Source organism: Filicampus tigris, chromosome 22 (genome assembly GCF_054856515.1).
Source record: "Filicampus tigris isolate MCC_2025a chromosome 22, RoL_Ftig_1.0, whole genome shotgun sequence".
Taxonomy (NCBI): domain Eukaryota; kingdom Metazoa; phylum Chordata; class Actinopteri; order Syngnathiformes; family Syngnathidae; genus Filicampus; species Filicampus tigris.
In genome coordinates this window covers 1,761,879-1,786,759 of record NC_141238.1, presented here as the reverse complement: position 1 = coordinate 1,786,759, position 24,881 = coordinate 1,761,879, and the positions used below count along the sequence as shown (strand labels likewise).

The window sequence follows — 24,881 nt, the reverse complement described above, 5'->3', positions numbered from 1 at the left end:
TCGCAAATCTTGGGTGATCAAGTGACTTTATTGTACAAAGGGAGCAAACCAAAAGGCACTAGTCAAACGCAGCTGAACTAGTTGATCCGTTTCTACTTCGAGTAACAGGCAGCGGCAGCATCTCATATGTTGATATATAAAAATAAAAAGAGTACAAATATATTCACAAAAATGCCTGTTGATTGTATCCACCGACTCCCTCGCTTCCGACTGGATTCAGTTTGAATGCAACTGGCTGACGAAATGAACAGTTATAATCAATACACTTTTATTGTGCGCGTGATAATCGCTGACGTCTGTTTAAAGCGCATTTCCGTGATGTCGGCATCGACAGGCTCCTTCATTCTATTTGAGTTAACTTTGCTAAACGCTGTGCCGCCTGCTGTGGATCATGGCCACGATGTGCGTCAGGTCCAGACTCTTCATCATCACCTCCATGAAATCTTCATCGGAGCGGGCACCCGCCACAAACTCGTCCAGCGAGAGCTCGCCTGCAGGCGCGGGGCACAACATTAGGTACACCTGAGCATTGGGAAATATGAACGCGCCGAGAAATCACTTTGCGCGCTCACCGTCGCCATTGATGTCGATCCTGTCGAAGACGCTGTTGGTGAAGTCCTCAGCCGTCACTTCCTGGTTCTCGTTGCCTGTAATGGCGCGAATGGCCTGAGGGGGCAACCAACCACGTTAGCAATCGCTTCCTTCCTCCTCATTCTTCTCCTTCTCGCCTCCGACCTTGATGATGTTGAGCAGCTCGTGTCGGTCGATGCAGCCGTTGCCGTCCACGTCGTAGAGCTTGAAGTACCAGCGCAGCTTCTGCTCAATCTTGCCGCGCATCACCAGGCTGAGCGCCGCCACGTACTCCATGAAGTCGATGTAGCCGTCCTAAGAAGCGATACGTTCAATGTGGACGCCAGGGAGGAGCTCATTTTAGCCTGGGTTGTTACAGAGAGTCTTTGCCAGCGCATTTGTCCGAGATCCAATCACCTGTCGTTTGCGTTTCCCGAAATTCGGAGTCCTAATTGGCCAATTATCCAGGCAGAAGTGTGTTAGGGAATGCGTCATCTCGCTGTCGGCTTAACTCACGGGTGAAGCTTACGATGGCGGCTCCCCCCACCCTCCCTGCCAGACGATGACCTGGTCTCGGGAATTGCAGATGTCCCTCATCATCCCATCGGGTTTTAGTGAGGTGCCCTTCAAAATGTTGATGAGGAGGGACGATTGCGCGAGCCGCTTTTGCGAGTGCTCATGACATTTTTTTAAATCAGCGTTAAAAATACATTTAGGGTCACACAGAGACATCTCTGATTTCAAATATGACTGTTGACCAGTGTAATTTGTAATGATAAAAAGCCAAACTATTTCTTCACTATACAGTACAGAAAGTTGAGAAAATAAACAACTAAAAACAGCTGCAGAAAATGTCGGGAAAATACAATGTCATTAAAATAAAATACATATCAAATAACTTTCACCATACGTATATTAAGTTTAGGAAGTAGCCAACAAAAATATTTCAGTTATTCGATGAATTGTTCCAGGCCAACTTAATTTTCTTCCACTTCCAAATGCAAATGAATAGAAATAAATGAAATGTATAAGATTCAATTAAAAATGTAAATGATCCTTTTTATGGCGTAGATGTGCTCGATTCACCATCTAAAATGATCCTTTGCGGCACCACTAACGGGATTTCGGTCAATATAACGAAACCTAAATCAATGCGTGAATGCAGAAACAATTCTATGATTTCAAACATCATATGGCCAGTGGGCGAGAAACAGCCCCCCCGAGAACTTTGGACGCGGGTCACTATCCGTCATCAATTTTGCCGACCTTGTATAAGCGTGAAACTCGTACCTTGTTCATGTCGAAGGTGCGGAACATCTGCTCGATGTAAGCGTTGGCCTCGGTGTCGAGGCCGCGCAGGCCGAAGAACTGCTTGAACTCGTGCAGGGTGAGCTGACCCGACGGGCACTCTGTCATGAACTTCTTGTACCACAGGTGCATCTCCACCGCCTGCAGGTCATCCACCGTGCTGCCTGTCGCGTTGCCCATGATGAGCGCGAGTCGTTTGCCCGACGGGGTCTACTGTGAACGGCGCCTCACAGTCACACAAGTGGGCGAGGGAGGGCAGAAGCCACTGCGATGCCTTTTGTAGGCCACTTTGGGATGCCCTTCTCGCTTCCTAATCCCCGCAGGTAATCTAATTAACGCTTTAAGCAGCCCCATTAAAACGGACGCTGCCTTGCCAGGTACGCTGACACGACACAAAACGGGCACGTTCAATCGTCACGTGGAGGTGCGCGGCCCCTCGGCGTGGGCGGAAAAACGAGACGTCGACAGTGCCTTCGTTCTTTTAATGCTATAATGTTAGTGTGATTACAGTGAACGCAAACAAAAAGTCTGTTTGAATGGAGAATGTCAAAAATAAAAATCGCGTTTACAGTAGGGCTGAACAATTCATCAATTTCAATTCGGCATTGCAGTTCAATGCAATTTTTAAATCGCAATGACCGCAATTAGGGGAAAAAAAAGTCACAATTAGATTATTTCTCTAAATTGTTCAGCACTCGTTTTTAGTTAGTATTTTAAAAAGTATGTAAAAAAAAAATACATAGGATCTTTGATGTTTTTGTACCGTAAAAAAACAAATCTGAAACTGGTACAATTCAGACGAGTTGCCATGTCGACATGTTCTGTAGTGGGTGACATCATCGCAACTGACTGGATGCCGTGCAAGTGCTACGATCGTCAATGATGATCATTTTTTTTTCATCTAAAAGTTACTAAAAGTCCAATGTTTCCTCAAAGTAGATGTGTATGTTTCTACACAATCCTATCAGTTCATGTTGTGCCATAACATCAGGCATTTCGGTCACATCGTGCCTGTCAAAGGCATTGACTTTCATATGAAAAAACTATAAAACTAGTCATACAAATGTAACATAAATGGATTATAAGACCCCATAAAACACTACCATAAGGCCTCAAGTTCACAGGGTAAAACACGAGATGAGTGTTGGGGTCAGTCCACACCGGTCTTCCACCTCAAGGCGCGTCGCAGGTGCGTGTAGACTCCGTCGAAGGCGGATAGCGTGCAGCGTGTGAGGTGCGCGGTCCAACTCCCGGCGTCCGACAGCCATTGCACGAAGCGGGCCACGAAGGCCACGAAGACCGCCACGTAGTGGGCCAGCAACGCCAGGCTTCGACCCAGCTGCCTGCCACGGCTGACGATTAGCTTGACTGCCTGGTCGTGCCTTGCCATTATTGCATTATTTAGTTTTCACCTAAAAAATGGAAACAAGTTGTTGGGAAACATTCACAATTTCCTGTTATCACCGATATAGGGATTTATACTGAACTATATCGTCTATTATATAAAAGTCCTTACATTGTGATTAGGGGGTTTTGCTTTAATTAAATTTAGCTTAATGCTTGCAAACAATGTAGACAGATATGACAATTCTCACAAGCATGTGTTCTTTATCCTCTGCAAAGAAGGACTAATTACTGTGGCTTACTAAGGAGTTTTGAACAGTCCCATGTATATCCTCATACCTGTGGTATTATACTGCCCCCAGGTGGCCAAGGTGTGCACACCAGAAGGAGCAGTACAGTGTCGATTGAATTGAAGCAAATTCCATTAATTTCTCTGTTTTGAGATTTCTTTTTTCTTTTTTTTTTTTGCGTGACTCATCTTTGCGTTTATGACGACGGTCCCTTGCGTTGGAATTGACACACGGTGCCTTACCGTGTCGTCCAATCAGCGCCGAGCAGGTTTTGTTTCCGGGAGAGTTTTGGTGATGTGGCTCTGCTTGGAAATCCATCCGAGGAGATATAGCTGATAAAAAGGGACCACCGAAGATCCACCGCAAAGCACTCACACAGGTGAGTCAAAGGTCCTTCTTCTGTCAAACCTTATCCAAGCCCACTCCATAAGGACCTGTCACACTCGACTGACATGTTCAACCGCGCCAGGAGGGTTTCAACGCTCGCTTCAAATTTGCAAGCGTTAGCTAGCTTAGTAGCATCGACGTGGAAACGGCAGTAAACAAAAGATTCACATCCGTCTCCTTGGAAGCTAACCCCGCTTGTTCGGCCCGACTTGTCCACCACTCTCCCTGGGCGCCAGTGTCCAGCTTCTCGGTAGAATTTCGCAATAGTTCTTATGAATCGTGGCTGTGGAAGAACGCGGTGACGCAGACGCAGTGGACGACGGGCTCGGGGAATTTCGTTTGTTTTCGTGACGGCTCCGAAGTTAGGGATCGCAGAAAATGTGTTGCAGGAAAAATGAAACTGTGACCGAGCCCAAGTACTGTACATAAAAAGTAATTTTAGAGCATTGATAGAGCGCGTCGATTAGTAGTTGAGACGTGTTTTGTCTGCATAAATTAAACTGTTTTAAGCATGTGTCACCTATTTACCTTTGTTCTCCCATCCATTGTGCAGTGCCATCCTTATGTTCAGCCGCCTGGCTACGGTCCTCCAGGAGCTCTCTGGAGAGGAGGGTCAAGATGAAGAAACACAAGTGAGATTTAAAAAAAAAAAAAAAAAAATCAAATCATACGATTGCTCTGGATCTGAGTACACTTTAAATGTTTATTATTTTTTTCCCCAAGGAGGGTGAACTCACACCTCAGATTCCTGCCAATGCCGGCCAGGCTCCGGAAGAGTCGGAACTCCCCGAGGAGGCCAAGGAGCGTCTGGCCCACCTGGAGCAGCTGGTGGTGCAACTGAAGGAGCTCAACCGTGACAAGGACACTCAGCTGGCTGCCAAAGATGCCCTTCTCAAGGTTGAATAACATCAACGGCTGCAGAAACATCATCGGAATGCCAGAATGCTTTGTCTTTCTTCTTTGCAGAATGAAAGGGAGACGAGCGAGGCTCGCTTTAGTAAGCTCAAACTACAGGCCAAAGCCAAGATAACCTCCCTCAGCAAGCAGATTGATGAATTGAAGGGACAAGAAGGAGCGAATGTAAGTCTGAATCAAATATACTATACTGTCTGTGTGGAAAATGATCCCCCCCCCAAATTTTTTTTGACACCAGAGCCCCGACAGCTCGTTTTCAAGAGATGTGGAGGGCGGCGACCTGCAAGAGCTTCAAAAGAAGCTTCGCGAAGATGAAGCCAACAGTAGCGAGCTGCAAACGCGACTGCGGGCTGCCGAGAAGCTGCTGGAGGAGAAGGACGCCGCCCACGCCGAGCAGTTGAAGCACCTCCAGGCAGTGGTGTGTGACAAGGACGTGCGCTTTCAGGAGCAGATTCAGAAACATGAAGAGGAGTTGCTCAGGGCCACGGCACCGTCGTCCAACGATGGCGAGCTGCAGCAGGTGCGATGAATCGAAGTTCAATTACAATTACGTTTATTACACCCCACGATTACATCGTTATATGCATTTATATCCAGCGCACTTTGTTAGTTTACTGAAGGAAAATTTATACTTGAATTTATACATTTGCACCTTTTCAAAAATTTTACAATACCTAATTTTATGAATTTTGTTTGGTCCAAAAGGAATTTACATAATTATAGTGTTTCAAAGAAATGTATTTGTCTTTATAGTTGTTATGTTTAAACATTTTCTTGTTTTGTACCAAAAAATAAATGATTGTTTGAATAATTGTGGTTTTAATTACTACCAAAATAATCGTTTTTTTTTTTTTTTCATAATCGAGCAGCCCTAGTAAATGGTGCAAATCTTTCTGTGGTGTCTCGTAGGCCCTCCACGTGTCCCAGCGGCGGTGTGAGGAGCTCGAGGAGGCCTTGAAATCTCGCTCACAAGTGCTGGAAATGCTGCAGCAGGAAATTGCCAGTGCGGATCAACAAAAACAGGTCCAGATTCTTAAATCCACTTGAACCTATCATGGAAGTGTCTTGATTCAACGCAATCTTTTTGTTTTTCTGCCTAGATCCTGACCGCTCAGTTCCGGCAAATGGAGGAGGAGCTGGCCGAAGCCGTTAGACAGAGGCAGGAGTGGGCCCGGCGCTCCAGCGAAGCCGAAGCGGCCCTCCAGGAAGCACTGGAGCGGGCAAAAGCGGAAGCAGCCAAGCACGAGAGGGAGCTATCATCGCTGAGCCAGGCGGCTAGCGACAGCCTGGAGAAGGAGAGGACAGAAGTTGCCAGGCTAGAAAAGGAGATGGCGTTGATGAACGAGAGCACCCTGGAGTTTCGTGAAGCATCGGAGAGAGACAAGTTGGAAATATCTCGCCTCGAAAAGGAGCTCACGTCTAGCAGAGAGTTAGAGTCAGAAGACATCCAGGCCAGCCGGAGAAGACTGGAAGAGACAAAATCACAAGTCGGCAAACTGGAGCTAGAGCTGGCTTCTTTTCAGGAGGGACAGGAAGAGGCCCGGAAGAAGAGCGAGCTCTTGGCTGAGATCTGGAGACATCTACAACCTCTCGACTCCCGCGATGTACAGCCGTCGGAGGACATTACGGTCCCAGATGACCTTTCTCTTGTCCTGGACGCGCTGCTGTCCATTGAGGGACAAGTGACTAGGCTCAAAGATGATCACAGGGAGAGTGAGGAACGCCGTGTTGAAGTCACGCTCAAAATGGAGGCTCTTCAAGGTGAGTAAGAAGATTGCCTCTTCAATTTTAATTTCGTCTTAAGATGACACAAATTTCTTTCCAGATCAGCTGGACAGAAGCACAAACGAGAAGGACGGCGCCGTCGCCGAAAGGGTTCGGCAGCTGGAGCAGCCGATGGAGCTGGTGAGCGCTCCTAATAAGAAGGTCTTATCTGCAAAGTCAGACAAGACAGAAACCAGGTCATAGACGTGCAGTGAGCCCTCTAATCTCTTCAACACTGTTCCGCTGTCATGACTGAATGCCAAATCTGACCTTCAGATCACTGCACTGATGTTGCCGCTTATGATTAGTCAGCCTGACCAACTACCTCATTTGTTTTATTCTTCTTCCTTTTGGTTAGACCTCGGAAAGCCATTCAGACGAGCCACAAGCAGATGTGCCTTCTGAAGCTGACAGAGGTATAAAACATTTTGTTTTAGATCAAGGACTTTCAAAGTAATGCTGCTCATCTTCTTTTTTTTTTTTTTTTTTCTCCCCCAATTTGAATCGCTGTTGATTTTCGTAGCGACGATCTTGGCACTGGAGCAGCAGCTATCGGAAAAAGATAATGAGCTTAGCCTCTTGCGAGAACGTCTGCGAATGGCTGAAGAGCAGAGCGCCAGTGATGTTGCGTCGGCTCGCATTGAGAATCAACCTCGGGACCAGGTTGAACCTGACGAGACAGGAAATGATGCCGCAACGCCTCCTGACCGCCTGGAGGACACCCAAGAGGAGGAGACCACTTTGGTCGCCGAGGACACGTCCGTCCTCTCCATTGCTGCGGACAATGAGAGCAGCCCGGAGCTCATCGAGCATCAGGAATCCCCCGAAGAGTCCAAAGGGGCTTCCTCCGACGAGATGGTCACCAGCACTGATTCTGAGGTGGCTCACAGCAGCTGGACCCTTCTAGAAGCTGTGAACCAGGATGGACGCCAGGAATGGCCGTCTGCCGTGCAGGACTTTGGCCAGCTGCAGTCATGGGAGACCACGAGCATGGAGCAGGAAACCTCCACGACTTCAGTGACATCTTCCTCTGTTTTGATCCGAGAGGCGGTTGCCGTTCACGTCACGCAGGAGGGTGCCTCGGCTGAAAATGCTCCCGCAGGCCTTTTCGCTCGGGCCCTGGCGGAGGAGCTCCAGAAAAGATACAGCGAACTTCTGGCCGAGCTGCAAGCACTCAGAGAGGCGGCTGCGGAGTCGCGGGAGAAGATCAAGAGTCTGGAAGAAGAAACGCAAAGACTTACTGCTGAGAGGGACGAAGCGGTGGCTCGGGCCAGTGACACTGAAGAGGAGCTCAAGTCTGCCAGAGAGGGACTAGAAAATCTCTCCCAGCAGAGCAGCTGTGTGGCGGAGAAGCACAGTGCGGAAATGCGCCTTTTCGAGGAACAACTCGACGACGTGTCCGGTGAGGGCAGAGCCAAGGAGCAGAGGATCCAGGCTCTCCAGGCCGATTTGGAAATGGCTCGCCAAGCCCTCTCTGAGAAGGAGAACCAGGCCCTGATGTTGAGCGCACAGTTGGAGGACAGGGAGCTGCTCTCCTCCAAGCTGGAGGGGAAGCTTCAAGACATGGAGAGCAGCATGTTGGAACAGTCGCAGATGTCAGCTCTTGACAGCGAGTCCCTGTCCAAGAAGGAGTCTGACATCGGAGAGCTGCGGCTCCGCCTCAGCCAGAAAGAGCAGCAGATGACAGAGCTCGATGAAAGCGTGTCTGCAAAACTCAGCCAGGCAGAAGAGGAGCGGGTCTTGCTCGACAGCGAAGTCAACAAACTGAAGGAGCGGCTGGTGGAGCTGCAGCGCCTACGAGAAGAGACTTCCTCTCCGCAGACGGATGAGGAGCTCGAGAGTTTGCGCAGGTCCAACGAGGACTCTGAAAGCCAGCTGGCAAACGTGAGAAAGAAGCTGCAGGTTGTGCTCGTGCAACGGAAGGAGCTCATGAAGAAGGTTGCTGACCTGGAGATGGACGCCAAGAACAACGCGGACAAAGGAGAAACAGCGGCCCCCGAAACGCCTCCTGAGGTTGGACAATTTTCCGCCGAGGAGATGGAGGACAGACTGGCGGAGCTGCGGCAAACATTGAGGTCTAAAGATGAAGCAATTGAAAACCTTCAGTGCAAGATTAGCCAACAGGAGCAACTTCTGTCGGAAACACTTGCGCTGAACAGAGAGCTCAGCGAGAACGCGGAAGCCCAACGGGCCGACGGTTGCCCCGACAACACCGCGTTACGATCCCAAGTGGCCTCCTTGGAAACAGAGTGCGAGACCCTGCAGAAGAAAGTCCTGGAGGCCCAAGAATCTCGCAAGGAGAGCATCCGCAAAGCCAAAGAGAAAGACAGGCACCACCGGGATCAGCTGAAGCAGCAGAAGGAGGAGTACACTGAGCTCATGGGCCGCTTTGAGCTGCAGAGTGGCGAGCGTGAGGTTCTTCTCACAAAAGTCAGGGAACTGGAAGAGAAAACGGGCCCACTTGCAGAGGAGGGCAAGGACCTGGTGGCGAAGATCGAGAAGACCTCAGCTAGCGATTGGGTCCAAGAAGACTGGGTGGATTTTGCAGCATCTGAGACTGAACATCAATCCGGTGTTCAAGGAGCGCAACTGAGTGAGGTTCTCTCTGCTCAAACGGAGGGACCCTTGAAAGCGCTGAGGGAAGAGATCCAAACTCTGCGGAAGGCAAACTTGGCGCTTGAGAGCAACCTTCAGGAAGCTGAGAACAATCTGTCCCGGAAGGAGACTGAACTGCAGGACGTTAGCAAGGAGCTACAGGCCCTACGCGAGAATGGACGGCAGATTGAAGCCCTCTCCGATGAAATTAAGGATCTAAGAGAAAAGTCCGTGCAAGCCGAGTCCTGTGCGGAGGCCTTGAAAGCAGAAATGGAAGCTGCGACCACCGCCGCATCGTCTCAGTCCGCCAGCTCCATTGCTGCTCTTCAAGCCGAAGTGGAGGATTTCAAACTGTTCCTGGACAAGAAGAACCACGAGATAACTGAGCTCAGCCAGCAGCTCTGCGAGCAGAACGCCCGCATACTCTCAATGCACGACACGGTGGGCCTCAAGGATCAACGGATAGCCTCCCTAGAGGCGGAGCTCGAGGCGGAACAGGAGAAAAGCAAGAAGTCGGAGGTTGAGGCTCCGCAGAGGAGGGAGGAGGAGGAGGACAGCGAAGCCAAGCTGCAGCAGCTTCAGCGTAAGCTTCAGGCGGCCCTCATCTCTCGCAAGGAAGTGCTGAAAGAGAACAAGACCCAGAAGGAACAGCTGAGTGAGAGCCAGACCCTCACCCTTGAGCTGCAGCAGAAGATGCAGGCGGCGCAAGGCGAGCTGGAGAAGCTCAGGGCCGAGCGCGCCAGGCTGATAGACGAGGTGGACCGCACGTTGCTAGAAAACCAAAGCTTGGGCTCGTCCTGCGAGAGCCTCAAGCTGGCAATGGACGCCATAGCGAGCGAGAAAGATGCATGCAGGAGAGAGAGTGAGCTGGCCAAAGAGGAGGCCGCGAGGACGTGCGAGCAATGGGAGGAGAGGGTCGGCGTCATGAAGGACGAGTACGAAACCCTGCTGCGCTCCTACGAAAACGTCAGCGACGAGGCGGAGCGCGTCAGGCGGGTCCTGGAGGCCGCCAGGCAGGAGAGGCAGGAGCTCGCGGCCAAGATGCGGTCCAACGAGGCCTCCAGGCAGGAAGCGGAGGCGCGGGCGGAGGAGGCTCGCAAAGAAGTCGAGGTGGTGAAAGACAAAATGAGGAAGTTTGTCAAATCCAAGCAGCAGAAGATCCTGGAGTTGGAGGAGGAGACGGAAAGACTTCGCGAGGGCCGGGAGAAAGCGCTCATGGAATCGGAGGAAGAAGCTCAAACCGCGGAGCTGAGCAGACTTCGGGAGGAACTGCAGACTTTGAAAGCGGAGTCGAACGCTGCGGTGGCACAAAGAGACGCTTTAACACAACAGATTGAACGGCTGAAGGAACGATTTGAGCGAGGGGAAGGACAGGACCACGCCGCTCCTCTCGTCGGGGGCGTTCGCCACTCCGATCCAGTCTCGACCCGCACAGGAACGGTTGAGTCGGAAAACAAGCCGGAGGAGAGTCCGGACGACCGCATCAGTTCAACAGCCGCTGTAGTTGTCGGAGCGGAATCCACGAGGGAACAGGTTTTATTGGAGGACAAATTGAATGAGACGGAGGCAGCTCTTGATTCAGAGAGGGAAACCGGGCAGGAGGAGGAGGCCAAACGGAAGGCCGGGCCGCCCTCTCTTGAACGGCTTCTCCAGGAGAGCAGCGAAAAGGCGAGCCTCGTGGCCTCCCTGGAAGAGTGTCTGCAGGAGAGCAAAGAGCGAGAAAAGTGCCTGATTGAGGAGGGCTCCAAACGCGAGGTCCAGTTCAAGGAACTCCTCCGAAATCTGGAAAGTGAGAAGGACAACTTGGAGGAGCGTCTGATGAACCAGCTGGCCCAACTCAACGGCAGCATCGCCAAATACCAGCAAGAGGCCGCCGACCACCGCCAGCGCCTCGCCGAAGTCGAGCGGGAGGCGGAGAGACTTGAGAGGGAGCGCGGCGACCTCGAAGCCGAGGCCCGCTCGCAGGCGGACCGAGCGGCCCGGCTGGAAGAGGACATGCGGCGGGCCCAGAGGCAGAGGGCGGAAGCCCAAGCGGAGACGGGGAAGCGCAGGGAGCTGGAGCAGCAGCTGAGGTCCGCTCAGAGGGTCAAAGAAGGCAGCCAGAGCCGAGCACGGCAGCTGGAGGAGCTCCTGAGGGAGAAGCAGCTGGAGGTCCGCCAGCTCCAGAAGGACAGCATCCGCTACCAAGAGAGGATCAGCCAACTGGGAGTGCAAGCCAAGGCCGCGCAGCTGGCCCACACTGAGCTCAGCAAGAACCTTGAGCGGGCCCAAGAGGAGACTTCCAAAAGCCTGCAGGAGCTGACGAGAACCCAAGCGGAATTGGCAAGCTGCAAATCCACCTTGAGCCAAGCTCAGGCGCAGTTAGGCCAAGTCGCGCTTGAGAAAACAACCTCGGAAAAGGACGCCCAACAGAAGGAAGCTCTTTGGAAAGCCGAAGCGGAGCGAACCCTGGACTCTGTCAGGCTCAGATTAGGAGCCGAACTCAAGGAGATGGAGCTGAGACTGGAGGAGGCGTACGGCGAGCGGGACAAAGAAGAAGCAGCCACGCTGGAGGCCAGAGAGGCCGCCGATGCGGCCGGGAGTCGCGCGCAGGAGGTGCAAGCCCGCCTCGACGAGTCTCTGGCCCGGCTGGCCGCCTTCTCGCGCTGCATGTCGTCGCTGCAGGACGACCGGGACAGAGTTCTGGACGAGGCCCGGCAGTGGGAGACGCGCTTTAACGACGCTCTGCTGGGCAAGGAGGCGGAAATCCGTGACGCGGAAGCCCGGGCCAAGGGGCTGGCGGAGAACCTTCAGAAAGAATCTGCCCTCAAAGAGGAGCTCCAGCTCACACTGGACAGGTAGGTCAGGAATCTATTTTCATAGTTCCCACAGGGGCTTCACATTCCCGAATTTCACCTTGCAGGTTCGAAAAAGCTGACCAGGAGCGGCAGCGGAAAGTGGACGAGGCAGAGAAGAAGTTCAACGCGAGCCAAGCCGAGGCGGAGGCGGAGCACGCCGAGCTCCTGCGAACGGCGGCCGAGCTGCGGTCGGCGCTAGACGAGGTGCGGCTGCTCAAGGGCGAGCTGGAAAGCCGCAACCAGAAGGCCCGCGCTCTGGAGGTGGCCGTGGCGCGGCTGCAGGAGGACGTCGGCGCGGCCCGGGCGGAGCTGCGGGACAGGGAGGCGGACGGCCGGCGTCTCTGCCTGACCTTGGAGCAGCTGGAGGCGGACCTGCGCGCCTCCAAGGCGTCGACCGAGACCCTGCAAGTGGCGTTGCACGAAAAGGAGACCAGGGAAGTGGAAATGCTGGATGAGAAGGAGCAAGCTGTTACTCGGGTAAGAAGAGGAAAAGCTATTCCTCTCCCCGGTGAGTGCCCTGAGACTCGTGCCTTTGTCTTGGCAGGCCGCCGAGGAGGCGCGCAGGGAGGCGGAGCGCAGGGCGCGCGATGCCGAGGAGGAGCTGGAGCGCACACGGGGGGAACTGCGAGGCCTGGAGGAGAAACTGCGACTGGCCGAGGGGGAGAGCGCCGGCCGGCGAGCCAAGCTGGACTCCTTCACCAAGGCCATGGGCTCCTTGCAGGACGACCGAGACCGAGTGCTCAACATGTACAAGCAGCTGGAGGAGAAACACCTCCAGGTCATGGTGGACAAGGATGCTGTGATCCAGGAGGCGGCGAGCGAGAGCAACAGTCTCAAGGAGGAGCTGCGCTCTCTGCTGGTGCAGAGGGACGACCTGTACGCCGAGAAGGGCAAACTGTCCGCTCAGCTCCACGGCTACCGAGACGAACTCAAGCAGGTTCTCAGCATGAAGGACTCCCAGCACAGGCAGCTGCTCGCCGCCCAGCGGGATCGCGCGGCCTCCTTGGAGAAGGAGCGCGACGACTTGGCCAGCGCGCTGAAGCACGCCGGTGAGTCGGAAGCGGTCAGAGCGGAGCTGGCGACGCCGTTGCGAGCCGCCGACGCTCCCGGGGCAGAGGTGGAGAAGTTGCGGGAGCAGCTGGAGTCCGCCCGAGAGCAAGCGCAAGCTCTGGAGGAGAACCTTCTCAAGGAGAGGGAGGCGCGCGAGAGGGAGAGCAAAGAACTCTCGGAGCTGCGCTGGGAGGGAGGCCTGATGCGCACGGAGTCCGAGAGCGCTCAGGAGAGGGTGGCCGAGCTGGCCCGAGACCTGCTGGCCGTGGAGCAGAAGCTTCTGCTGGAGAAGGAGCTGGCGACGCAGCTGAGGGCCGAGAACCGGTCCTTTGGCAGGGCCATGGCCTCCCTCCAGGACAGCAAGGACCAGGCGGAACACAAAGCCCGCCAGCTCGGCCTCAAGCTGGACGAGGCCGCCAAAGTCGGGAGCCCCTCCGCCGGTGAAGTGTGGAGCCTGAAGAACGCCCTGCAAGCTCTGCAGAACGACCGGGAGAGACTGGTGAGTCGCGCCTCCCCCGAGCGCCGCCCGAAGGAATCGCTCGGGATAAACGCGCTCTTTCCTGACAGCTGGAGCAGCTTCAGGCGCAGACGACGGAGCTGGAGACCAACAGGTCACAGCTGGCGCGTCTGGGAGCGGGAGAGCTCATCAAAGTGAGCCAAGAGCTCTTTGAGGAGAGGAACAAGAACGCGCACCTGGCCGGCGTCATCGTGGAGATGGAGAGCGTGGCGGCGAGCGTCAAACAGGAAATAGAGACGCTCAGGTGAGACCGACAAACAGCACAAAGCGACCATGCCGCACGCGGTGATGTTTGCGCACGTGATTCCCCTCCAGACTGGAACGCGTGGACCGGATGGCCCAAGCCGAGCAGCTGAAGCAGCAGACGCTCAGCACCTTGTCCGAGCGTGACCGGCAGCTGAGGCAGCTCACCGCCGTGTTGGAGGAGGCGCGCGCGCACACGCCCAAACGCCAGAAGGAACACGAACACAGAGAGGTCAACAAGGCGACACCTGTGCCGCACACTTTCAAAGAAATGATCGTAATGTCTCAACAAAAGCGAAAATGTGCATTTTGGTTTGAAATCTAAAAAAAAAAATAAAAAAAAAACGGCCATTACGACGGACAGTATCCACCAATAATCGTTAAAAGTGGTTTCTATACGTAATTAATCCCGCCTGCTAAATTTGGAGAAAAAACATTTTGTATTTGAATGACGATGATTTTATTACAAAAACGCTTTCGTTTACTGCATCTCAGGCCTCACAGGAAGTGGACAGTGCTCCCGGTGCTCCGCAGGAGAGGAGCAGCCAGAAGGAGGTGCAAGCCGAACTCTCACAGCTGCAGCGGAGGTGGTGCACGCGACACGTTAGTCAGGAATCACTCGTCTATTATGGCTTCATTCTTTCATGTGCGCCTTCAGACTCGATGAGGAGACGCAGCAGAGGCTGGCTGCCGAGGAGCAGCTCCTGGTAGCGCAGGATCAACTCAGGCGGTATAAGAGGAGGCAAAATGGAGGGCGGGTGAGTTTGTGTCATGTCCGCTGATGTTCTTTGTCGAATGCTCCCATCGCAGCCAATCCAAGTGGGAGGATCGCTCGGAGACGGCCGTTTTCATCGAGCCTCCCGAAGGCAGCCTCACACGCGTGAGTCGCCGCCTTTGAAGTGGCCGCTCCAGGCCAGTCACGTGACCCGTGTACCGCATCTTTATCAAGCCCCTCTTCCTCCCTACCGCAGAGCCGTCGAGGAAACGCCCCGGGTTTGTTGCGGGCGCTTCGCTCGGGCGCGTGCTGGCGCCGCCGCACGCCACTTCTGCTGGCCGTCTACCTGCTGAGCGTGCACGTGCTGCTGCTGCTGTGCGTGGGCGGCTTCCTGTGACGACTTTAAAGGGTTCCCCCGCACACAAACATTGCACTTTACGTACACTTGAACACGCGCACGCACGCACGCACTCACTTGCCAGTTTATTCGGAACCCTGACTAATCTGAGACTCTAACGACACTGCAATAACTGCCGCCGTCCGTATCTGGTGCACGCTGGGTGCGCCTAATGAATTGGCCAGGACATTTTGAGGGAGCTACTGTTATTTTTCATGGAGAAAACATGAAGGGAAAATGTGATGCGTGGAAATGCAAATAATTGTATACATACTCACAGCGATGGGCATGCCGTCACGGCGACGGAACGGGCCGCCTGTCTGCAGTTTTTTTTTAACAAGGATGGACTTAAGCAAGGTAGGAGGTGGGTTTTCGTCTGTCCCTGTAATCGTCCCTAACCGGGTCCGGTACCGACTGACGTGTTGTGTTGGGTTCTTTTAAAAAGAAAGGCCACTGTTCTCGTCTGCGATACCGCGGAGCTGCCATTACTGCATTCTGCGCGACCCTGTAGAGTGCTCCGTTTTCATTCGCGTTCCCCTGCAGTATTGTACTCACGGGCATAGTCTGCCCTCTAGTGGATGCCCATTTCACTGACGAGGCAAAATAAGGCAACCAAAACTGAAAACGTCTGGCGCTGTAACGCAAACGTTTTGCGATAAAACGCAATAGTACCGCGTTATAATGCAACCTTAAATATTCTCGTGGTGTCCCCTGACTAAATGCTATCTTGGGTGACACTTAAACAGCTGTAAACAATTCAATCCACTCACGATACTCCCAGCCGCTAAGTGGATGTGAATAGGAAATTAGCCAGCTAATGAGCTTTAAATAATGTCATGCGCGGATGCGTTTTCAATGTATTTCTTTTTGGGGTGGCGGCGGAAGTTTATATTACGGAAGCGCTTTAAACGATGACGGAAGGGTGTCCAGGTCGCGGACGGAGGACGGACCGGCAAAATAGGGTAAAGTGCCCATCTCTGCATATTTATATATCCAAAGTGTTTCTGAGGTTCATGTTGTGCAATTTGCCTTCTGCACACTTCCTGTTGTGATCACAAAAATTAAGTGTGGTGCAATTACCAATGATTCCGTTCAACATTCCTTCCAAAAGACACTTTTCCGTAACATTCTCTGTCCACCAAGGTTGATAATGGATTCCAAAGGAGATGCGCTGCTAGCAGTAGCCGTCTCATTCAATCATAAACTACTGTGATTTAGCCTAATTTATTATGAGTTGAAATGGTTCAGATCTCTTTCTTTCCTGCTTTCGTTATTCATTTTGGAGGTGTATGCTGTATGTAACAGTTTTAAAGGGCTGCAGGGAAAAAGAATATGTTATTCTGTTACTTCACTACAAAAGTATCCCATTTTGAAGGGTGGGTGTGTAAGGTATCTTTGTTTTGTTTTTTCTGACATATTCAGAAGTTTTGAATAAAAAATATTTTTAGTGGGAAATGAATGTGGGTGTATCTCTGTTTCACGTTAAAAAAGGACAAAAAACATGATTTTGTGTATTTGACAACAGAAAGCCACAATAGTACGTCATCCATACCATTATCCAAACCGCTGAAGTAGTTTGCTATTCTGCCCTCAAGTGTTCATACTCGGTAGGACTACCAAAATTAAAAGTCGAAAAGTGGCCTGGTTGATCGTAACATCCTCTGCTGCATTAACGCGAAAATATAATTTGAGAATTTGACAAAAAATAAAAATGCCCCCCCCCCCCCCCCCGCAACTGTAACTGTCTTACGTCTGCTGATTTTGAAATTTGTAATGTCCACTGTACGTCAATGCAGCATTTTCCATCCAAGTATATTTAATTTAAAGTGCGGTTTTTTATAGGATAGGTCCGCATCTTATGTAAATCAAAATCCCTGTAAAAATGTATTGCATTAGTTGCCACCGCTCGTGCACGTGACTGTGTTGCTCGCGCACTGCAAGTGTGACACATCTCCTGAGACGCGGAAATTTACTGAAGTGGACGAACTGAAAAGGTAATGTGAACTTCTCTTTCAACTTAATGTTTTTATTTCAGGTTTTCTTTGATTTTTAACCAACTATTCTATGATAATGTTTTTCTTTTTGATTGAGATGGAGTTGGGTAACTTTAAAGGCAATGCAATTCAATGACAGCATAATGTGGGCTCACAACATATTTTTCTATTGCACTAATTTACCAATATTGCTATTATGAGAAATTCTAAGCAATATGCAGTCCCAATATGTTTTTGCATTGTAAAGCCTTTCTCTCATGCTTGTATTTTTTTTTTTTTTTTAAAGACCCAACATTACTGCTGTTCATTTTGGGGAAATGAAACTTGTGTGTGCACATTTTCCATCATCCCAATCAAGTTATGAAAATATGAATCAGTCACGGTGTGTGTTATACCTACAGATGTGGAAGTCAGTGGTGGGCCACAATGTGAGCATGAAGGTGGCTGCAGAAGGCGACGACTGGAAACAGACCCCGACTTTGAGGTAGTGCATGAGGACTTCCTGCCAGTATTGTGCAGGGTGTAGAATATATGTTGATGCAACCTCTTCCTGTTTCAGAATGACGTGTCGGAACAGGAGCAGAGGTGGGGGGCCAAGACCATTGAAGGTTCTGGTCACAAAGAGCCCATCAGGTAAGTTGAAGGTGTAGTGCATGTCCATTTAGTCAGGGTCCTGTGTTCACTCGTGGCGGTCAATGTGTAGAAACAGGAAGAGGAAGTGAGAGCACATCCAGTTCTCGCCTAATATGGAATTTACCAAATGTTTACACTAACCATACTATATTACAGAAAGGACAGGGAGGGTTGGCAACATTATGAGGAGTGTGAGACTAAGATTTTGATGGTCTGATAACGCTTAGGAAAAATATTGCTGCGGTACCACGTTCTTGCAAAATGTATTATTTGGACATTTTTGGCTAAAGAGCATTTTTTTGTTGTTGATTGAGCACTTAATAAGCACATTTTGCAGAGCATTCCTCTACCAAGATTTTTTTTTTTTTAAAAAGGACCCATTAAATACCTATGGACCAAATGCTGTCACTCTGCATTAAATATAAACAGCATTTTTTTTCTTTTTCCAAATTGCATAACGGCCACCTAAAACTATGTCGTGATTAAACCTGAGCTGATTTAGAAAAAATATATATATTTTGCAGTGTTGCAGAGCTGAGGCACAAAGTGGCAGCAGAGCACGAGCAGGTGAAGCATCAGGAGATGACGCCCAAAGCATCGTACGGCTACGGAGGCAAGTTTGGCGTGGAGACGGACCGCATGGACAAGGTGCGATTGACCACGTTAGGGTTCACGCTTTGACCAAAAGTGTACAGAATTGCGTTTTGTGGTCATGCAGGTGGCGGTGGGACACGACTACGTGGCTCAAGTGCAGCAGCACAGTTCCCAGAAAGATGCGGCCAAGGGATTCGGAGGGAAGTTCGGCGTGGAGAGGGATCGGCTCGATAAGGTCAGAGAACAGGAGGGGCTACGTTTTATTTTTATTCTGGCAACTTCTTGCCGACACTTTTTGTATTTGGGTTTCATTCACATTACACCGTCATCTAATGGAAAACCTCCTAAATGATAGAAAGTTGACCAAATTTGCAAGCTGCGGGCTATTCTTTAAGAGTGATCAAGCAAAACACAATGGTTTTTATTTCTAATGGGGTTCAAATTCAACAAAAGTGATTTCACAACATCACAATGAAGAAAATAAAGAGATTGCTCAGTCATCAGCCATATTTTCCCAAAAGTTGCCAGTATTGAACAAATTCCGCCCGGTTATGTGAATGTGTGAGCACAACTCTAAATGGATGTTTATGCTTGCTTTTCAAATCACATTCGTTTGATTTGATGATTAAAATAAGAAATGTACATTATACTACGCATTCTTAATCCTTATGTATCCAATACATAAATTGTCTGTGCAGTCTGCTGTGGGTTTTGAGTATAAAGGACAAGTCAAGCAGCATACATCACAGAAAGGTGGGTCGAATATAATTAAATGTTTCATTTCTATTTTACTGTCTCTCATGGGTGCATGTTTGTTCCTCCAGATTATTCCAAAGGCTTTGGCGGTAAATACGGCGTGGAAAAGGAGAAAGTGGACAAAGCCGCCGTGGGCTACGACTACAAAGGCCAAACGGAGAAGCATCAGTCGCAAAGAGGCAGGTCAACTCTGCTGCTCGCGTCGCATTCTGCTTGATTTTGACAGCTCACGTTTTTTTTCCCCTCCTGTGGCGGCAGATTATTCCAAAGGCTTCGGGGGCAAATACGGCGTGGAGAAGGAGAAAGTGGACAAAGCCGCCGTGGGTTACGACTACGAGGGCCGCACAGAGAAACACCAGTCCCAAAAAGGTGTCAGAACGCGGACGCGGTGGCGCTAATCCCGTTCACTGCATCGATGTAATCCAGTGGAACATGTTCAGATTATTCAGCAGGTTTCGGAGGTCGATACGGAGTGCAGTCGAAACGCATGGACAAGGTGAGTGAGTCCGTTCAAATAAAGAATTGAAAAAAATACATTGACTTTGCTTTAACCACGTGTTGCAATCAGTGTAGTAAATTGTTGAATTAATAGATTTTATACTCATACTAAATAGCTATCATTACATTTCTAGAAATACAGTCGTTGATATGACGATTAAGATGTCATGACATTTTAAGCCCTCTAATTCAATTTAAATCTTGTTTTATGTCGAAGAGTGCAGCTGGCTACTCTGACATGGACTCCCCTGCCTCCGCTTACGAGAAGACGCAGCCAATCGAAGCCTGTGAGCTCTTTAATTATGGATTGATGTATGGCATATAACAAAGTAGTCGTTAAGACTGACTGCGTTCCGTGCAGCCGGCGCCAACGCGGGCAAGCTGAAGGCTCGTTTCGAGAGCCTGGCCAAGGGCCTCGGACGAGGAGAACAGGGAGGAGAGTAGAAGAAGAGAAGAGCAGAAGGAAGGACCGAGAGGAGAGAGAACGACAGGAAGCAGAACGCAAACAACTGGTAACCCCCACTGAAAAAAACAAAATGAAAATCCGCTGAGGATTTTTAGCAATTTCACTTCAATTTTGCCTGCTGTACAGGAGCAAAAGAGCAGAGAGGACCAACTTCATCTTGCAGATGTTCCAGAAGTGCTTGCAGAGTGTGAAGCGTCACCGGACATCCACCAGAACACACCAGAAGAACCACAGCCAACGACAGAACCAGAACCAGAAGCTCAGGTCAAACCTTCATTTACATACCCATCACTCAGGTTACCACATTTGGTGACCAGTTCCATACAGGCACCGTGTGTGCGCTTTTCCCTTGTGATACACGCTCAATTTCAGTATCGATCCCCATCCTTAGTTGAAAGCATCCGACGACGAGCCTCCGGCTTTGCCTCTGCGCTTGGACCGCTTCCTGCAAAACGACCTTCCTCTGCCCCCCGTCGAGGAGGTGGACGACGTGTACGACCAAGTTGCGGAGGAGGAGGAGGAGGAGGAGGGCGGCGGCGGCGGCGAGTACGAGGAGTTGCCGCCGCCACCCCCGACGCTGGAAGAGGGAGGCGATGACTATGAAGAAGTGGCCACAGCGCCCCAGCAGCTTGGTCCGGTATGGCATCAACACACAAATACAGTATGTACAGTGGCATATTGACGTAGCATATTGTTTTTGTTTTTTTTCATACCCCAGCGACAGACGACTACGAGGACCTGTCAGGTGCCATCAAAGCCGTAGCCATTTATGACTATCAAGGAGGTTTGTTACAACTTCTAGGTCACATTTTTTTTTTTTTATCAATCTGCGCTTCGGTAAGGATGTATTGGCTCGCTTCGGCAGAGGACGTGGACGAGATCTCCTTCAACCCCGACGACGTCATCACGGCCATCGAGATGATCGACGAGGGCTGGTGGAAGGGACGCTGCCACGGACGCACTGGCCTCTTTCCCGCTGCGTACGTCCAGCTCATGCAGTGAGACACCGACCACCGCAACTTGTAAGCTTTTTTGTAGGGCCTGAAATATTGGTCACGGCTTTCAAATGTTACGAAATTGTTGATTAATGCAATTCTTTACACGACACGCAGTACTTGGCTGCTAAGAATAGTGGCCCCTCCGATCACATATTGTTGCATTTGAGTTGCTTGATTTTGAGCATCAGCCGATATTGTCCCAATCTGATATCTTAGTAATGCATTTAGAAGTAAAAGGATCCAAATTGCCTGGTTCTTTTTTAATTATAATTATCACGACATCTATTCTGCGTCATTGCCACTCAAACCCAAAAGGTTGCATAATGTGTAATGTAAAACTAAACTATTGCTCTCCCATTTGACAATATCTTTGGACCTTAAGGTTATTTTTTTAATTGGCGACCACATAAAAATAAAATAAAAATCAATCTTTTCCACTCGGTATGATCATCCAAAAAATTACACAATCGGATGTGAATTCCCATCACATGATTGGACAACTCTTGGGTTAGAACGTGACATTAGCTATTTGAAAGTTTTCCCAATAATTTGACCAAGTCATTTAAAAAAATACCCTTACACTGCAAACATTACAATACTGTATATGTCGCCACACCTCTGTTAGCTATGCTAAAAGTAACATGAACAAAACATAATTTCAACCAGTATGTGCATGTGACTTATTAAGATGATTCCTGGCTATTTTACCGCCACAATAAGTCAGGAAATTTGCAATTGGCAACTATTTATGGTTCAATTGGGCAACATTGGTAAATCTTCAATGACTTTACAGTTAAGCTCACATAAGTGAAGAAATGAAATCAAAGTATACTTGTGTCCGTCCAAAGTGTCTCTGCTGTTCCATCCAAATAAAGAGAGCCTCTGTGGTACATCAATGTAAACTACATTGTTGCAGTCATCATGGAAAGACTGATTGCCTCCAGTCTATTTTTTTTTGCTTTTCACCAGGCAATGCCCTTCTTCTTCTTGGTTGGCTTCCCTTTGCTTCCGCTTTTCTGAGCCATCCTCTTGGTCCTCAGCTTCTTGGCTTGCCGCTGGTTCATCCAAACCGGATACTGTCCGTGCTCATTCAGATGTGTCTTCTTGTTGCGCTTGCTGTCCAAGTCCATGGTCCCGTCTGCAGCACACGTGATAAAAGCGTTTATTTATTTACGGTAAAGTGTGTTGAAAAAAGGCAGCGTGAAGATGCGCAAGCTCTTCTCACCGTCGTCTCCGTCTCCCTGCATGATGACGTCAGCCTCCTTCTTGATTTTCTCAACCGGGACCACTGTGGCGATCTCCCTGCATGTCGCTCATCGCCGCGTCCTCGCCTTTCTTGCCGAGACCGAGGGCTTGTTTCAGGCGGGCCAGCTCCTTGGGGGCGTTCTTCTTCCTCTTCTCGGCTCGCATCTTCCTCTTCCACTTACTCCGCAAGCTTTTGGCCATTTTGTTCCTGGGGGAAAAAAAATCACAAGTAACAAATTGTATTAATCCTCGACTCCTCACGCATAGACAGCGGTGTCTCCTTATGTTTAGGAATGCACGCCAATGCATATGCATTTCATCATAACGCATTCTAGAAAAGATCAAACTTCCCGACTTAATGTTTGTAAAACATTGGCACACGTTTGAACATAACATTACAATCGGACATATTGGGACCATTTATGCTAAATAGGATCAAATGATGCAACAGCAAAGCTAACGTCAGCTAGCTCGTTAGCTATCCGACCGCTACGCTTTTTTTCAATACAAGACAGGCATTGGAGTGCTCAGTATCATAATCGCGACTCTAACAACAACAATAAAAAACACTAATGTAAACTGAATAGCTTACGGATTGTAGATTTTTCCGTTGAAGTTGGACTGTAGAAATAGGAAGGAACGGACACGTGTTTACAAGTGGCAGAGAGCTCCGTGAAGAAGGTGCGATTTGATTGGCTATGCGCGCAAGCTGAAGATCGCCAGTTCCGATTTGCCTTTTGCCTAAGTTGAGGACATTACTTCCCATTGGCTAATCGTCCCCAACCCGGAAGCTTTGACAAACAACCACCACCAGAAGGTTCTTGTGTACAAATAACACCTCGGTGTGCGTATAATCATACATTTGGCCACATTTTAGGAATAAAACAACGTCTGTAATATTATTCTGGTGAGTTTGCTCAATTTTATCATAACTAAATGAGTAGGCCTACGGTGAGCGGCGGTTTTACGGCTGTTTTCAACCCTCCGCTGTCCTCTACTCAAACCAAACTGTTGGACATGTTGGAAGATGCTACCGAGCAACTGATGCTCTATAAAGATTTCGACGCTTCCTTTCATATCTGCGACAGAGGCCTGGAGAGCCTAGCCCACGCGGAGGAAGAGGACGTCAGGTGACGTGTTAAATTGCACCGCACTTTTCTTCAACTTCTTATTTAGTTGAATGCTTTGTATTCACTCAAGTAGGGGTGAGCTTAAGGCCGGCTTTTGCGTCGTGGGCATTCAAGCTTTGGCTGAGCTCAACCAGTGGCCAGGAGTGCTCGCTTGGGTCCTTCAGCATTATGAGCTTCAAGAGAACATACCAGCAAAAATATTGCAAATGTGGTGAGTACCTGTGAATCACTTAGTCCATGATGTCATTGCACAGCGTTTTTCTTATTATTTGTCATTCTTTCCGGCAGCATCCTCCTCTACTCCAAGGTGGACGAGCCAGCAGCGGTGCAAGAGGCTACCCGAGCGTGGCTGCTCAGCCCGTCTAACCGCCAACTAGACGGGTTTGGCACGGTGGCTGAGCTCTATCTGCTGCACATCCTCCTGCCCCTCGGTCTCACGGATCAGGCCCGGGAAGTTGTCGTCGGCGAGCTGGGGAGCGCCACGTTCACGGAAGAGCAACGACGGACAGCGCTGGATATCATAGAAGAGGAGGAACTTGAGAGGAAGGCCCCAGATGTCAACGCAGATTGTCGGTTAAATGCTGAAAATTCCTCAACGCAAGGTGAGTCACTACGGCTCACTGCACCTTTCTATTGACCAACACTGATAGCTGCTATCCTTACTTACTCATGTAACCTGCGCACTAACAGTCCGCTGTAACCTGTTACACACAGGTTCCTTTCTCCATAAAGTGGAGGCCTTTTTGAGGCTCACTTACAGGAGATTGACATCTTCTTCCGGATCCTTCCCGTTCCATAAACTCATCTTGGCTGCTGTTTTTCTCTACATGCTTTTATTCCGCCTGGATCCAGGTATTTATATCTAAAGCAAGGGAAAAAAAAGTGCATAGTTGTGATGTCGTCATTAAATATGCTTTCAATTTTTTTTCTTCGGTAACCTGTAGCGCTTCCGTCTTCCTTCGTGTGGATTTCCAAACTGCATCAGCTGCTCCGACAGATGTGGAACGTCATGGTGGCTCCATATTATCGAGCTCGGAAAGACTGAATATGGACTTTGTCGTAATTTGATTTGGCTTTAATGTCATTCCAAACTGGCTCACACGAGATAAATGAGCTGGTACCATATGAAAAGGATATTAAAGTGCATTCTTGTGTATTATGTGTAACAAGATTTCATTTTCCTTCCTTGTTGACGTTCAAGCAAACATGTTATTTGCCGTTTATTTCATCACATGACTCCCATTTTAGCTTCCGTTGAAGACTTTGATCCACAGTCTTCAGTATCACACACAAACAATACAAGCTGCTGCTGTTTTTTTTTCCTCCGCATGTAGAAAGGTTATAAACTCCAGGTAATAATCTTTTCACTTACGATTATTTGATCAACTTAATGTAACACTTTTGCTGTTTTTCCCAGCACGTGCGCAGAAGAGGAATTGGGTTGATGCAAGAAAGGTTAGTACTTTTGCGTTACCTCATTTCTCACATCTACTAATTCATATGACATGTTTTATTTGTATTAGTAGCTCAACAAAGAAACGCAGCAATGTCATGTGCTTGTGTGTAGGTGGTGCTCAAGAGTCACCACATGCTCATGCTATGTTCCACAAGTTTCCGACTTAATCACATACCAGG

At 49.7% G+C, this 24,881-nt stretch overlaps 5 protein-coding genes across 7 annotated transcripts; 3 read left to right on the top strand and 2 right to left on the bottom strand.

Annotated features, from left to right (window-relative positions):
- Nucleotides 1–9: 9 nt before the first annotated feature.
- On the bottom strand, nt 10–4,728 carry guca1aa (guanylate cyclase activator 1Aa). 2 transcript variants are annotated; one of them, XM_086021860.1, is made up of 6 exons: nt 4,639–4,728; nt 4,428–4,499; nt 1,861–3,290; nt 736–885; nt 573–666; nt 10–491 (listed from the first exon to the last, which is right to left on the bottom strand). In XM_086021860.1, the coding sequence occupies exons 3-6, from the start codon at nt 2,056–2,058 to the stop codon at nt 364–366; spliced, it is 570 nt and encodes a 189-aa protein (XP_085877986.1). In that variant the 5' UTR covers nt 2,059–3,290; nt 4,428–4,499; nt 4,639–4,728; the 3' UTR covers nt 10–363. The 2 variants fall into 2 exon arrangements, with proteins under 2 accessions (XP_085877986.1, XP_085877985.1); XM_086021859.1 differs by lacking the exons at nt 4,428–4,499; nt 4,639–4,728 and adding an exon at nt 3,755–4,245.
- Nucleotides 2,012–16,391, top strand: golgb1 (golgin B1). 2 transcript variants are annotated; one of them, XM_086021851.1, is made up of 19 exons: nt 2,012–2,201; nt 3,771–3,891; nt 4,453–4,531; nt 4,623–4,796; nt 4,866–4,979; nt 5,053–5,334; nt 5,724–5,837; nt 5,915–6,575; nt 6,640–6,719; nt 6,937–6,994; nt 7,102–12,010; nt 12,076–12,487; nt 12,555–13,559; nt 13,628–13,821; nt 13,893–14,052; nt 14,316–14,407; nt 14,479–14,550; nt 14,631–14,700; nt 14,792–16,391. In XM_086021851.1, exons 3-19 carry the CDS (start codon nt 4,463–4,465, stop codon nt 14,930–14,932), a joined length of 8,607 nt encoding a protein of 2,868 aa, XP_085877977.1. In that variant the 5' UTR covers nt 2,012–2,201; nt 3,771–3,891; nt 4,453–4,462; the 3' UTR covers nt 14,933–16,391. The 2 variants fall into 2 exon arrangements, with proteins under 2 accessions (XP_085877977.1, XP_085877978.1); XM_086021852.1 differs by lacking the exon at nt 2,012–2,201 and having other exon boundaries at nt 3,726–3,891.
- Nucleotides 16,392–17,312: 921 nt separating this feature from the next.
- Nucleotides 17,313–21,802, top strand: hcls1 (hematopoietic cell-specific Lyn substrate 1). Its single transcript, XM_086021864.1, is given in 17 exon segments — nt 17,313–17,388; nt 17,391–17,410; nt 17,486–17,559; nt 18,084–18,207; nt 18,278–18,388; nt 18,852–18,906; nt 18,978–19,088; nt 19,168–19,278; nt 19,350–19,405; nt 19,625–19,694; nt 19,769–19,818; nt 19,820–19,840; nt 19,842–19,919; nt 20,000–20,137; nt 20,265–20,505; nt 20,592–20,657; nt 20,739–21,802. Coding segments are annotated over 17 exon segments (1,524 nt in total). The 5' UTR covers nt 17,313–17,327; the 3' UTR covers nt 20,876–21,802.
- On the bottom strand, nt 21,600–22,870 carry llph (LLP homolog, long-term synaptic facilitation factor). Its single transcript, XM_086021861.1, is given in 4 exon segments — nt 21,600–22,009; nt 22,097–22,172; nt 22,174–22,324; nt 22,709–22,870. Coding segments are annotated over 3 exon segments (396 nt in total). The 5' UTR covers nt 22,318–22,324; nt 22,709–22,870; the 3' UTR covers nt 21,600–21,833.
- Nucleotides 21,952–24,402, top strand: pex26 (peroxisomal biogenesis factor 26). Its single transcript, XM_086021856.1, has 5 exons — nt 21,952–23,246; nt 23,320–23,457; nt 23,535–23,848; nt 23,961–24,098; nt 24,191–24,402. Exons 1-5 carry the CDS (start codon nt 23,053–23,055, stop codon nt 24,289–24,291), a joined length of 885 nt encoding a protein of 294 aa, XP_085877982.1. The 5' UTR covers nt 21,952–23,052; the 3' UTR covers nt 24,292–24,402.
- The last annotated feature ends 479 nt before the right edge of the window (nt 24,403–24,881 follow it).